The 13,511-nt window shown below is 37.9% G+C and overlaps 2 protein-coding genes across 13 annotated transcripts in view; one reads left to right on the top strand and one right to left on the bottom strand.

Annotated features, from left to right (window-relative positions):
* Positions 1-6,118, bottom strand: part of drc3 (dynein regulatory complex subunit 3) — a 46,413-nt gene extending 40,295 nt beyond the window's left edge. For 3 of the 4 annotated variants that reach the window (XM_048609249.1, XM_048609251.1, XM_048609252.1), the window contains exons 1-4: positions 5,839-6,109; positions 1,610-1,787; positions 821-937; positions 14-180 (exon numbers count right to left, since the gene is read on the bottom strand). In XM_048609249.1, the coding sequence (XP_048465206.1) occupies positions 14-180; positions 821-937; positions 1,610-1,769 (444 nt within the window). In that variant the 5' untranslated portion in view covers positions 1,770-1,787; positions 5,839-6,109. Of the gene's footprint in view, positions 1-13; positions 181-820; positions 938-1,609; positions 1,788-5,838 lie in introns of all 4 variants that reach the window. The other variant, XM_048609250.1, reaches the window with a different exon arrangement.
* Positions 6,119-6,243: 125 nt separating this feature from the next.
* Positions 6,244-13,511, top strand: part of tom1l2 (target of myb1 like 2 membrane trafficking protein) — a 57,597-nt gene continuing 50,329 nt past the window's right edge. For 7 of the 9 annotated variants that reach the window (XM_048609245.1, XM_048609242.1, XM_048609243.1 and 4 more), the window contains exon 1: positions 6,677-6,821. In XM_048609245.1, coding sequence (XP_048465202.1) covers positions 6,692-6,821 — 130 coding nt within the window. In that variant the 5' untranslated portion in view covers positions 6,677-6,691. Of the gene's footprint in view, positions 6,349-6,676; positions 6,822-13,511 lie in introns of those variants that run through there. The other 2 variants (XM_048609246.1, XM_048609241.1) reach the window with 1 other exon arrangement.

Raw genomic sequence — 13,511 nt, 5'->3', positions numbered from 1 at the left:
TTGAATTGCTCACATTTTCCAGTTTATTGATGTGATTTTTTCCGATAGAGAAGATTTGCAGGTTTACTAATGAGTCCATATTTTCAATATTGGCAATTCTGTTACTGTACAGACTGAGGTCTTCCAGCTTAACCAGTTCATCCAAGCCCTCAATTATCTCAATGTTATTAAAGGACAAATCTAGAAGAAGAAAAAAAATAAATTAACATGTTCCCCTAACTGATCCCCTCCTTTCTCTTATGTTTACAGTTCTAGAGATACTATGAGCTTTCCAGGACTTTGTCTAGGTATTCATCATTTGTGGGTTTAGATAGTTATTGATCTCCATATTGTTAACTTGCAGGATTGCTTTCAATACTTGATTTTGCTTTCTTCTGCACCAATAAGAAGGCAAAAAAGCACTTATACTAATGCAAAACTAATTTTCAGTGATGCCTTTTTTTCCAGTTTCCCCCTTGCCTTTCAAAAGGAAACTCTGGAGTTTACTGTAATGGACATTGGATGCCCTTCTTACCCAAGTAGACTTTTTGCATGAACTCAAATAGTGAGCACTGGTTGGCTCTCCCAAGCTGGAGGATATAATTAAGTTTTCACTCAACTGACACGTACTCACTTCCAGCAAAAACACATCTGCAAGTCCAATTGTGGTGATTCTGAATTAGAAAAACGTATTAAGTAATTCAGTGCCACAGCCTGTTCTGCCATTCAATTAGATAAAAACTGGTTTGTCACTTCCACAGCTGTTTTTCTAATAGCTAAAATATAGCTGAATGATACCAAAACTAAGATGTTTGATTGTACTGAGTTTTTCAGCACTTACCCAGCCACACCAGGTTGATCAGAGCGTTCAGTCCCTCAATTTTTTCAATGACATTATTGTCTAACTGGAGCTTGGTCAGTGTTTTGAACTGCCACAGATTATCAATCTTCAGTATATCTTGAACAGAGAAACCAGAGATTTTAGAACAATAATAATGATAAAGTGAATTTCTATGCAAAAAAGTTTCTTTGCAGGCAAGACTGCTTTTCAAGATAACTTCCATTTAGAATTAATTCCAATTGATCAGCTTGATGCATATTTCTATATTATTATTTCTCTTCCAAATGTTTGGTTATTCTAAGCTTACTTCCAGCTTCCTTAATCCATCACAAGGTTGCAGCTTTCTGCAGTGTCGAAACTTCTTTGACACAAGTCCTCCTTCACCTAACTGCCTTCAGCTATGTTAGCCCGACTATCTGAAACTATCTCTAACCTCTCTTTCCACCTCTCTGTCTTTCAAAACGTTGTTTTATAAACCCACTTCTTAAATCAAGCTTTTGGTTGCCACCTTTAACTCTGACTACAAGTCAAATTCTGCTTCTGTTTCCTCGGGTCTCCCATCTCTGAATAACATGGAGATATATTTTTTACATTAAGTTTACTTCATAAATTTGAGTTACATTAACAGTCACAATGATAATCACAAGCATTCAGATCAAAGGAATACATTATTTTTCAAATACTTATGTAAAATGCAAGTGCGTATTCTCTGCAAATTGTTTTATCAATAACATAATCTCTGAACATCCTGTTTATCTAGGTCATAAAAGCTGATGATCTAAAGCATACTTCGGTAATCCAGTTGAAGATTTTTTACATCTTTGAATTCAATTCCTTCTAACTGGGCTATTTGCCCAGCCTTTCCTGATGGCCCCTGTTTCTTCACTGCCTCTTCAAGCATTTCATCATCAATTACACTGGGCTCAATTGTTTTATAAAGTTGGCTCATTTTGAATGGTTGTATCTACTTAAAAGAGAAAAAGGTATATTGGTTAAAATAAATATTCATTTCTTGCATTACATTATAATGAACAGACAACAAATATCTGGTGTTGCTGCAACTATCAATAGTTGTCATGTAGAACACTGTAAAGAGGCAAAGCAAAAGCTTGTCTCCCTTGGATATTTTCATACATCTTTTAACGGATGATTAAACAACTCTACTTGTGGAAGATTCACTCTCAGCTTGCTTGAAAATGGAGTCGAGTGAAATAATTGGTATTTCCAGTTTTTTTTTTGAAATGAGGCAACAACAAACAGTAGCAAATTGCAAGAAATTCAAAAGCTGCTTGAAGGTTTTATGCGTTACTAAAAATACGCAGTACGATTTGTCTGCCTTCAATTTCCTCAGTATTTCCTAGTTAGGGAGTAGAAAAATGTATCTATTATGGCAGTCTTGCTGTGGAACTCTTAGAAATATTTATTGGTTTGGTTAATAACTGCACCACTTAATCCAATACTGAAACAACTCAAAATTCTACAGATGCTAGCAATCTTAAATAAAAACAGAAAGTGCTGGAAATACTCAGCAAGTCAGGCACTATCTAATCTGAGGTTCCCGACTTCACAGATGTTGTCTGACCTGAAACTTCGTGCATGGGAACTTGTGTGTCACAAATTTGACCGAGTTTTTATGAGGACGTAAGTGCAGGGATAAATGCTGGGTTCACTGTTCTTCATCATTTAAGGATATGATTTGGATGAGAATATGGGAAGCATGATTAGTAAATGTGCGGATGAGACGAAAATTGGTGGTATAATAGAAAGTGAAGAAGGTTATCTAAGAGTACAACAGGATCTTGATCAGCTGGGTCAATGAGTGGATGGAGTTTGATTTAGATAAATGCAAGGTGTTGTATTTTGGTAAGACAAACTAGGGTAGGACTTACATTGTTAATGATAGGGCCTGGGAAGTATCATCAAACAGAGAGACCTAGGGGTTCAGGTACATAGCTCCTTGAAAGTGGCATCGCAGGTAGATAGGGTAGTTAAGAAGATGTTTGGCACACTTATCTTCATTGATCAGACTATTGAGTATTGGAGTTGGGACATTGTGTTGCAGCTGTACAAGATGTTGGTGAGGCCCTGGTATAGGAAAGGTGTTATTAAACTGGAAAGAGTGCAGAAAAGATTTACAAAGATGTTAGTGGGACTAGAGGGTTTCAGTTATCAAGGAGAGGCTGAGACAATTTCCCTTGGCACGTAAGAGGTCGAGGGGTGATCTTATACAGGTTTATAAAATCATGAGGGGCATGGATAAGATGAATAGCAAAGATATTTTCCCTTGGGTAGGGGAATTCAAAACTAGAGGACATAGTGTTAAGGTGAGATGGAAAAGATTTAAAAGGGACCTGAGGGGCAACTTTTCACACACTGGGTGGTGCATATATAGAACGAACAGCCAGAAGAAGTGGTAGATGCAGGTACAGTGACAACATTTGAAAGACATTTCGACAGGTAGATGAATAGGAAAGGTTTAGAGGGATACGGGGTACACACAGGCAAATGGGACTAGTATAGTTTGGGAAACCTAGTCAGCATGAATGATTTGGATTGGAGGGTCTGTTTCTAGCTGTATGACTGTATTTTCTAATGTCCAATGAACATGATAGCAAGTTCTACAGACCAGGTAAAGTTGAAAAGTTAAAACCACAATGAAACTTTATGATTTGTGGTAATACTGGATAAGTCGCATTCCAGGGTGAAATCTGGCTTGATTGACAGAAGTTTCATTCTTGCTATTCGTTCATCATTGTGATCACTGATCATGTTCACAAGGTTACCAAAGTACTTTTAACAAAAGAACATTCAGGGTTATTAGAAAAAAAGGAGCAAAGCACTAACTACTACACTACTAACATTACACAACAATTATTTAAATGGTCTTATTACAAATTTTAAAAACAGACATTCTCATTGGCAACCTTACAGATATATAAACTTTATTGAAGATCACACTATCTCCACATTAACGTTAACATTCATTTTTCAGTTGGCATAGCTATAATTCATTTCAGGAGTTTTCCTTTTACTAACTTTTAAACCACTCCAGATTTCTGTTCTTCTGCCCCCATCTGTTTTGGAGAATGCTAAACAACATTGCTGATGCTATAGGCCTTTTCTCTCCAAATGGCCAGCTTGTTTCTGAAAGAAACCTTCACATTGACTTTCTAAATAAATTTTTTCTGTCTCTTGTGTTATGGGCACTTTGTTGCACGGCAATAGCCCCACATTTTTCTGTCTTCTTGTTTTGCATGCACTGAACTATTTACTTGAAGGTAGACTCAATTCTGAAGGTAAAAAAAAAAAAATCAATCTAATTTGAATGAATGTAAATAAATCTTCAGACAACCATGTACCATCCACAGAATTCAAAAATGAAACTGAAGCTATGTCTTTCACTTCTTAATACACACAACTCAGATCTCCAAATCAAACTGATGTCACTGAGTGCTCAAGATAGTTGAGTTATAGATGAAGTGTAGGCATAATGGCAGAAAAGAGGTCTGCTCTATGAAGAGCTAACTTATGCAAATAAGACATTGGAGAGATGCTGGTCGGGATAAATAATAGAGGACAAAGTTCATGGTCTAAAGTTGTTGAACTCAATGTTGATTACTGCAAGCTGTAAAGTGCCTAAACAGAAAATGAGGTGTTATGCCACCAGCTTGCATTAGGCTTCATCCGACATGTGATCTCTAGATTCTGCCACAGTTGCAACCTATGATATTTGAAGGAGCAGATAGATGGGACGTTTGGAGCTTTGTACACTCCCTTTGTTACCTCATCTCCATTATTGTGCATTCCTGAAAAGTTCTCTCAATGTCTTTAAATAAAACAAAAGAATTGTGGAAGCTAGAGATCTGGAACAAATAAAAACAGAAAGTGCTGGAGAAACTCAGCAGCATCAGTACAGAGAAAAATAAGAGTTCATGTTTCCAGGCTAGTCACCGTTTGTTAGAACAGGTGAAAGGTTTCTGAACTCAAAAATGTTGATACTGTTGTCTCTCCACAGATGCTGCCAGAACTGCTGAGTTTCTCCAGCACCTTTTGCTTTTCTCAAAGCTTTTCTGGGTATTTTGGTCACTCACAGCCAAGGGCTCACAAAATTTTTCTGCTGTGGTGCTGGAAGTCTTTTGTGTTAATCAAATTCTCAGTGGACTAATTGTTTTGGGAATCTGGCATTGATCATAGGAACTACTTAAAACAAAACAAAGTATGCATACTGAGATTTGAAACAAACAAAAACAGAAATAGCTGGAGAAACTCAGCTGGTCTGGCATGATTTCTGGACAGAAAACAGAATTAACATTTCATGTTCCATGACCCTTCTTCAAAATTTTAAGCAGTTAGTTGTTTCTAGTTATAAAGAAGGGTCACAGGACTTGAAACTTTAACTCTGTTTTCTCTCTACAAATGTTGCCAGATCTGCTGGGTTTCTCCAGCTATTTCTGTTTGTGTTTGTTATAGAAACTACCCTCAGAGAACAAATTCCATCTCATCTTTGTCTTAACTGGGGCTTCTTTTGAACATCTGGAGGTGGAGATTTGACTGAAAATAGACTGATTAGCCTTTTTGAGTTGCAGATGCAATATAATCAAAGGTATTAGCACTTCGAATAGTCCACTTTCCATTTAAGTACTGTAGGTTTGTATTAAGTGCTCTTGGTTTAGACATGTATAATTTCATCAGAGGACGTGGTGGAGGCGGGTACAGTTACAACATTTAAAAAGCATTTTAATAGGTATGTTAATACGAAAGGTTTAGAGGGATAAGGGCCAAATGCCAACGAATGGGAGTAGATCAAATTGGATATTTGGTCAGCACGGACGAGTTGGACCGAAGGGTCTGTTTCCATACTGTATGACTATGTCGCAGCCAGTCGAGTTGGTTTTGCGGGATCAACATCCACCACTGGACGTACAAATTGAAGAGTTACTCAAAGAAGACATTATTGACAGTTTAAATCTGTAGCGGACAGAAACACTACTTACCCTATCAACAATTTTAACTTTTACCTGTATATAATCAGCTACTTCTTCTATATTCCTTGATTTTAGCCTGGCTGGGCCGAGCTTCACTCGGTTGCTAGGATAAACACCACGTGACCTAGGCCACCACCCTCTTCAGTAGCAACATCGTGAGATAGGATTCGTACCGGTTCAACTACTAACTATAGCGTTAAACAATAAAAGAACATGTAAAACAAAATCACTCGTTTTAAAATATAATTTCAATGATGAAGAGAGGCAAAATAATCATCCAAAGACGAGAGCGGACTTGACTTGACGGGACGCCTGACAGACATAGCGATTGACCAATAAATGTATGGGATATGATGGAGAAGGCGGGGACATGCGGGTGGCTGGCCAATCAGTGAGAGGAAGGAACAGGCATCTGCTCGCGCTATCAAGCTCGGTTGAGGCGAAGTTGACGTCACCCACATCCATTGGATGTTTGTGGAGGAAGCGTCAAGATGGAGTTCTTCATTGGGAACCCATACAGTACTCCTGTTGGACAATGTATAGGTGCGAACCGTGTAGTTTACAGTCAACCTTAAGACGTAGTCTAGTTGTTTTGTAAACGTTCACTTCATTTCTTAAGTATTGTAAATATTTGTCTGGTTTTGAAATTAATCTCTTCGGAATGCCGTGTCATTTTTCTGGCATTTAATTTGCTTCAGAGTCTGCTCGATTTTTTTTCTTTAAAAAATGCCACCGGGAAAGTAATTATTTTAAGTTATTATAAAACTAATACGTGAATGTTTTTCAAGGAGACGCATAGCTTAAAAGTAGATGTTTCCGCCCCCCCAAAAATGTTTGCTTACACGTTTGCAATGTCATTCAAAAGCGACACGGTTCAAGGTGGCTTATGTATCTTTATTTTGCATATGGGTGTGTAAAGTTCTTCAACTGCTTACACATTGGAATTTGGCTGTCAAATTGCCCTGTCTACTTTGAGTCCTGCCAGATACAACTTGCGCCTGACATCGGCTTGTACGGTTTGTGATAATGCATTCCTTTCGTTGTTTTGATTTATTTTTTCTAGTAGTATCCGCTTTCCGGCAAACGAAATAAAATGTATTTTTGACAATTGAACGCAAGCACTTACCTAAGATTTAGAATTGCAATTTGTTTCCTACCAATTTTGTTGCAAAATGTCGAATGACACATGCGTATAACACCGCACTCATCACGCTGGTCTGTTCTGGCTGATTGCTCCAAAGTACTACTAACTTGCTAAGTGAGCTGTAATCAGCACCGAAACTGTAACACAACATGCAGATTCGTTGTAAGTTTTTTTTCGCCAAAGTTGAATCATCTGTTAAATCGAACAAAAATAACTTCTCTTTTTGTTAGTAGATAACTGATCTAAATGAAGGCTTTAGGTGTGGTGTAATTTAAAGGAAATGCAAGATATTTTTGATCTTGATGGATTTTTTAAATACAAAATTTACGAAATTAATGACTTGATATCTGAGGAAGATCACCAGACCTGAAACGTTAACTCTGATTTCTCTTCACGGATGCTGCCAGATCTGCCGAGCTTTTCCCGCAACTTCTGTTTTTGTTTCTCATTTACAGCATTCGCAGTTCTTTTGGTTTTTATTAAGGACTTGTCGACCTTGTTGGTACCAGTAGTGTTTGGGCTTGTTAAGATTGCTAAAAATCAAGTTATGTTTTTTCTTTCAGCTTGTCTTTTCTCCTCTTGGTACATCTATGCTGTGTTTCGTACCTAAATGAAATTTTGAAGCCTGCTAATTTGTTGAAAGATGGCTCAGCTCATTAGATATCCAAATCTTTCTTAAATTAAAAGGATGCAATTTTAACCAATTGTTTTTACTTTGTAGCAGCCATTTTTACTTTTGTTCTAGTTAAATATATAGCTATGTATATAATCATTATAATGTAAGGAAATTCTAATTCTTTGAATTAATTTCCAAGCTTTGTATATTTTGCTTGAAATGAAAAAGCATTTTTTTTCCTGTTTAAAGTGGATTTAGTATTTGCCATTAAACTGGCAATCCCTTCACAGACAACAAACTTATTGCTGTGAGAAATGGAAAATCCCACTGGACATTGCAGAAGAATTGGCCATTAAAGATTGAACTTGGTTTTTCACAGCAGTGCATATGCTTGCTATACAGTACTTGATCATTGATCCCTTGTGGCAAGGGAAGAAGGATATTTGTTTTGTCTTGCAGACCCATTTAAGCTTGATATAACCACTGGATACCAGAAAGAACTCTATTTGTTAGTGATATTTGAGACTAATACATACCTGAGTACAAAAGCTTACTGGAAGAACCCCAAGAACATTCTAAAACTAGTGAAAGTGATTAAGCAAAATTTGATTTTGTATCCAATATACACTTGCGCATTGTTTTACTTGACATCTCAATGATCCATGTTGCACGAAGTGTTTGATAGTTTGTGTTGGCAACAAATAAATTAACTTAATATATAGTCAATTTTGTGATCTTTAGTAATTCCCAGGGAATGAGTTATTGCTGAAGAGTATTAGCTGTTATAATATAGGAAATACAGAATCCAATCTATGCATAGCAAGGTCATCCGAAACAACAGTGTGGTGATTACCAGATAATGTTTTGGTGAAATTGGTTGAGATGTAAAGTTGACTTGGACACCAGGGTTTCTACATCTGTTATTAAAAATAATGTCATTGAATAATTTAAGTACACTTGAGAGGACAGTGTCAAATTACTGTATAAATCAAAAATGGCACTTACCTCAACTGCAATGAGGTAACACTGTAGGTTTTGTATTGTCCAGTGGGACTTGAATCCATGACCTTCTGATTCCAGAAGTGAAAATGCGAACACCGAACTGCAACTGATGTCCAAGTTTTCAGTCTATTCCTAAATTGAATGTAGTTACCTGTAAATAACCATCCTTTAACCATCTTTGAGGAAGTAACGAGTAGGGTAGACCAAGGAGAGCCAGTGGATGTTATCTACCTGAACTTCAAGAAGGCCTTTGATAAGGTATCACACAGGAGGCTGCTGAGTAAGATAAGGGCCCATGGTGTTAGAGGCAAGGTGCTAGCATGGATAGAAAATTGACTGTCTGGCAGAAAGCAGAGAGTGGGGATAAAGGGGTCTTTGTCAGGATGGCAGCTGGTGACAAGTGGTGTTCCACAAAGGTCAGTGTTGGGACCACAACTTTTCACTTTATACATTAATGATCTATATGAAAGAACTGTTGGCATTCTGGCTAAGTTTGCAGATGATACAAAGATAAGTGGAGGGATAGGTAGTATTGAGGAGGTGGGGAGGCTGCGGAAGGATTTGGACAAGTTAGGAGAGTGGGCGAAGAAGTGGCAGATGGAGTACAACGTGGGAAAGTGTGAGGTTGTGCACTTTGATAAGAAGAAAAAAAAGCATAGACTATTTTCTAAATGGGGAGAAAATTCAGAAGTCTGAAGTGCAAACAGACTTGGGAGTTCTAGTCCAGGTAAACTTGTAGGTTGAGTCAGTAGTCAGGAAGGCAAATGCAATGTTGGCATTTATTTTGAGAGGACTTGAATATAAAAGCAGGGATGTACTTCTGAGGCTTTATAAGGCTTTGGCCAGGCCACATTTGGTGTATTGTGTGCAGTTTTGGGCCCCATATCTCGTTCAGAGGAGGTTCACGAGAATGGTCCCAGGAATGGAAAGCTTAACATATGAGGAATGTTGGAGGACTCTGGGACTATACTCATTGGAACTTAGAAGGATGAGGGGGGATCTAATTGAAACTTCCAGAATACTGAATGGCCTGGACAGAGTGGATGTTGGGAAGATGCTTCCATTGGTAGGAGAGACTAGGACCCGAGGGTACAGCCTTAGGGTAAAGGGAAGACCTTTTAGAATGAAGATAAGGAGAAACTTCTTCAGCCGGAGAGTGGTGAATCTATGGAATTCACTGCCACAGAAGGCTGTGGAGGCCGGGTCGTTGAGTACCTTTAAGACTGAGATAGGTTCTTAATTATCAAGGGTTATGGGGAGAAAGCAGGAGAATGGGGTTGAGGAACTTGTCAGCCATGATTTGAATGGTGGAGCAGACTCGATGGGCCGAATGGCCTAATTTCTGCTGCTATGTCTTATGGTCTTAAGTTCATTAGTACTTTAAACTAAATGGTGTGAAACTGCTGTGATATAAAGAAGTGGGGTTTTCTGGCTTCTTGTGGCAACACTATCCTATTTCCAAAAAACACATTGTCAGTGGTGACTGAAACTACTTTAATTGGATGTGGAGAGCCTAGGAGTTTCCCATTTGCTGCATTTAAATCTTTTTTTCCTCCTTTGACAGAATAACTCTGAATGACTGTGTATTTAAAAAGTCAGGTTATGACTGGCGCCATAGTATTATGCAATGCAGTTCATCTCACGAGTTTGTACTAAGAAACACGTTCTGCTTAGTGAAAGTGACAGCTGAAATCTAGTTTTTTTTAAGTTTCGTTAGAAGATGATTTTTCATTGTCGCCATCTACAATGGTCATCTACCTGTAGATTTTATAGATTTTTTTTTTAACTTGTCACGGTATCATGGCTGTTACACTGCAGGTTTGACAGTTTTTTTTTGTTGTGGACATGAGAACTGTTGGCTGCTGCCAGAGGTGACTATGGTTTAGATATTTGAAAAAAAAATCCATCATTCACTACTGCAGGACTTGTTAATTTGTATTCTGCCCTGTGTTTCCAACATAGTATACCAGTGATAAGCTTGGCATAACCTACATTCTAATCCTTTCTGAATTACTTGCTAATCTAGACTGTCTGTGACCAAGATGGTAACTGGGAAGATATGAAGGCTGTCACAGTTGTATAGAATTTTCTGTTTTTTGAAGTTGCATACAATCATCCTGACCACATAGTTATGCATAGCAATTTGTTGCAAACAGTAACTCCTATGCCAGAAATTCTTTGTCGGCACTAATTACTCAGTCCAGTAAATCTACCCACTGGTTAACTTGAAAAACAGCAACAAATTAATTGAGCTGCACACGGGCTAAACTATCAGTTTATGTGGTTGTTCCTGACACAGAGCAGATGTTGGCTTAATTCTTTTGAAATTTATTTGCTCTTTGCTATTTTAGTGTAAGCTAAAATCAACAAAGCTTTGGAATCTTTCAGAGAAGTATTTATAACTTTCATTTTAAAATGCCACTTATTTCAAAATAACACAGTAGTTTGGTTTGATATCTTTGTTACATATTGCCAGAATGTAGGCTTGTTCTAGTGATTTGCATGCTGCTGTTGCAATTTTATAATTTGGTTGAAATTGGGGCTGCATTGGCAATAAGAGGCTAATTAGTTGAGCCAGAGTAAAACCAGCTGTTTTGATGAGTTAATTTGATTGAAGTGGAAATTCCACAGATATAGTGGCAAACTGCATTACAGGATTTGTGCTGGTACAAAACATGGCCTCCACAAGCATTCTAACATTCTTTATGCAATTTTCATTTATCCCCCATCCTACCTCTCTTATCATATCAAAGTTAGTGTAAAATCAGGAATGGGAGGACCTAGTTCACTAGTTGTACAACAGTAAATCATAGCCACACATATTTCATGTTGATCTAACTGTCGATTATACAGCGGTTTGATTTGAGGGCCCTTATAAAATAGTACTGGCGAAGCGCTGTTCTGGTTTTGTGTAATTATGCAATGTGATGCTAAGCTGTATAGACCACAAATCCTTTGATGCAGCGGTTTGAGTGCTAATGATTATGTTCACCTCCTTGAGACAGGGAGAAGAGAATGAGCAGATTTGTTTCACTTTTGTTAGGTATCCAGGTAGACCTCTTAGATTATGCTCTGACTTCCTCCCATAGTCCAAAGATATGCAGGTTAGGTGGATTGACCATGCTAAGTTTCCCATAACATCCAGGGATGTGCAGGATGGATTAGCCATGGGAATTGCAGGGTTACAGGGAGAGGGTAGGGGGTAGGTTGAGGTGGGATGCTGTTCAGAGAATTGGTGTGGACTCGACGGGCTGAATTACCTGCTTCCACACTGTACGGATTCTATGATTCTGTGTCGACTTTGTATGATCAAATAATGATTTAAGTGCATTGTTCCAAGTTTAATGTAAGTAGTCATTTGGAAAATGTCTGAATCTGAAATCGGACTGGCTGACATGTAGTTCACTCCTTCCTTGAACAAAGAGTTGCATTTGCTAACGTCCAGTTGGCTAAGACCATTCAGCAATCTTGGGACTTTAGAAAATCAACAAGCACATCATTTATTTCTGCAGCTACCATTTTTCAAACCATAGGGCGTAGGCCGTCAGGTCCAAAGTATCTCTCAGATTTTAGTCCCTGAGCCTACCCAACAATTTTTGTTTGATATTAATTAACTTAAATTCTCACCTTTTTAAGTGCCTTTATTACCCCTTTTCTAGTATGTAACTTGTATGTTCTGAAACAAAGGCAGTCAATACCCCCGATCCTCAGGCCTATTCTTTGCGACGCAGTATCAAATTAAAAGAAGTTGTGTACAATCATTAACTTCTTTAGAAAGCCACAGACCTTTCTTGCTGCATTTTTGCCTCACAGCGGAAATGTATTTTTGTGGAGCATATTGAATTATTTATTAAGTATTTTCCACCATATTTATTTCCATATCTTTTTAATCCAATCAACTTTAGCCAGCTCTTAGCCAACCACAGAGGTGTGAGCATTGTTTAAGTTTAGAATTCTTGCTTGAATTATGTCTGTTTCAAACTTTATATGGAATTCAGTTGCACTATGACCAGCTTTTCCCTTGAGGATGTTTTACTGTGAGATTATTAATTAAACCTACCTCACTGCACAAAACAAAATTTAAGATCCCTTTATCCCTAGTTGCTTCCACAATGTATTGCTCAAGGAACTGTTACACAGGCATTCCACAAACTTAACGTTAAAATAACATTTGTCAGTTTGATTTATGTCTATGAGAAAATTGAAGTCACCCATGATTAAGACATTGCCTTTGTTTAAAGCTCCAATTATTTCTTGCTGGGTGCTCTGTTGAACAATATAACCATTATTATAGGACCTATAAACTATTCCAGTACACTTAACACACCCTTGTTATTTCTAATCTCAATGCAGACTCATTTTCTGAACAAGATCCTTTCACACTTGTCCTCATCATCTTTACTATATTTCGTGGAGTGCCACAGAGATCAGTCTTAAAACCTCAATTATTTGCCATCTATATTGGTGACTTGGAGAGGGGAGAGTGAATGTTTCCAAATTTGCTTATGATACAAAAATAGGTGGGAGAGCATTTTGAGATGAGGATACAAGGAATTTGAAAGGGGATGTAGACGGGTTGAGTGAGTTGGTGGGGGGAGGGAACTTGGCAGACGGTGTTTCATGTAGCAAAGTGTGAGATTGTGCACTTCGGTGGGAGGAATCAAGACAGACTATTATTTAAATGAAGAGAGAGACACCAAAAAAGTGCAGTAGAGAAGGTTCTGGGTGTATTTGTGCGTGAGACACTCAAAGTCAACATGCAAGTGCAGCAAGTCAATATTGAAAGAAAATGGAATTTTGGCCTTTAGGGAGTTGGAGTCTTAAAACCCAGGAAGTCTTGTTACAACTGTACATGCTGTTGGTGTGGCTGTACCTGGAGTACTGTGCATGGTTTTGGTTCCTGTATTTAAGGGACATACTGTCATTGAAGGCAGTTCAAAAGAG

The sequence above is a fragment of the Rhincodon typus genome, chromosome 21, assembly GCF_021869965.1.
Source record: "Rhincodon typus isolate 14 chromosome 21, sRhiTyp1.1, whole genome shotgun sequence".
In the NCBI taxonomy this organism is placed as follows: Eukaryota; Metazoa; Chordata; class Chondrichthyes; order Orectolobiformes; family Rhincodontidae; genus Rhincodon; species Rhincodon typus.
The sequence above is the reverse complement of the archived record's forward strand: the minus strand, read 5'-3'. Positions and strand labels throughout refer to the sequence as shown.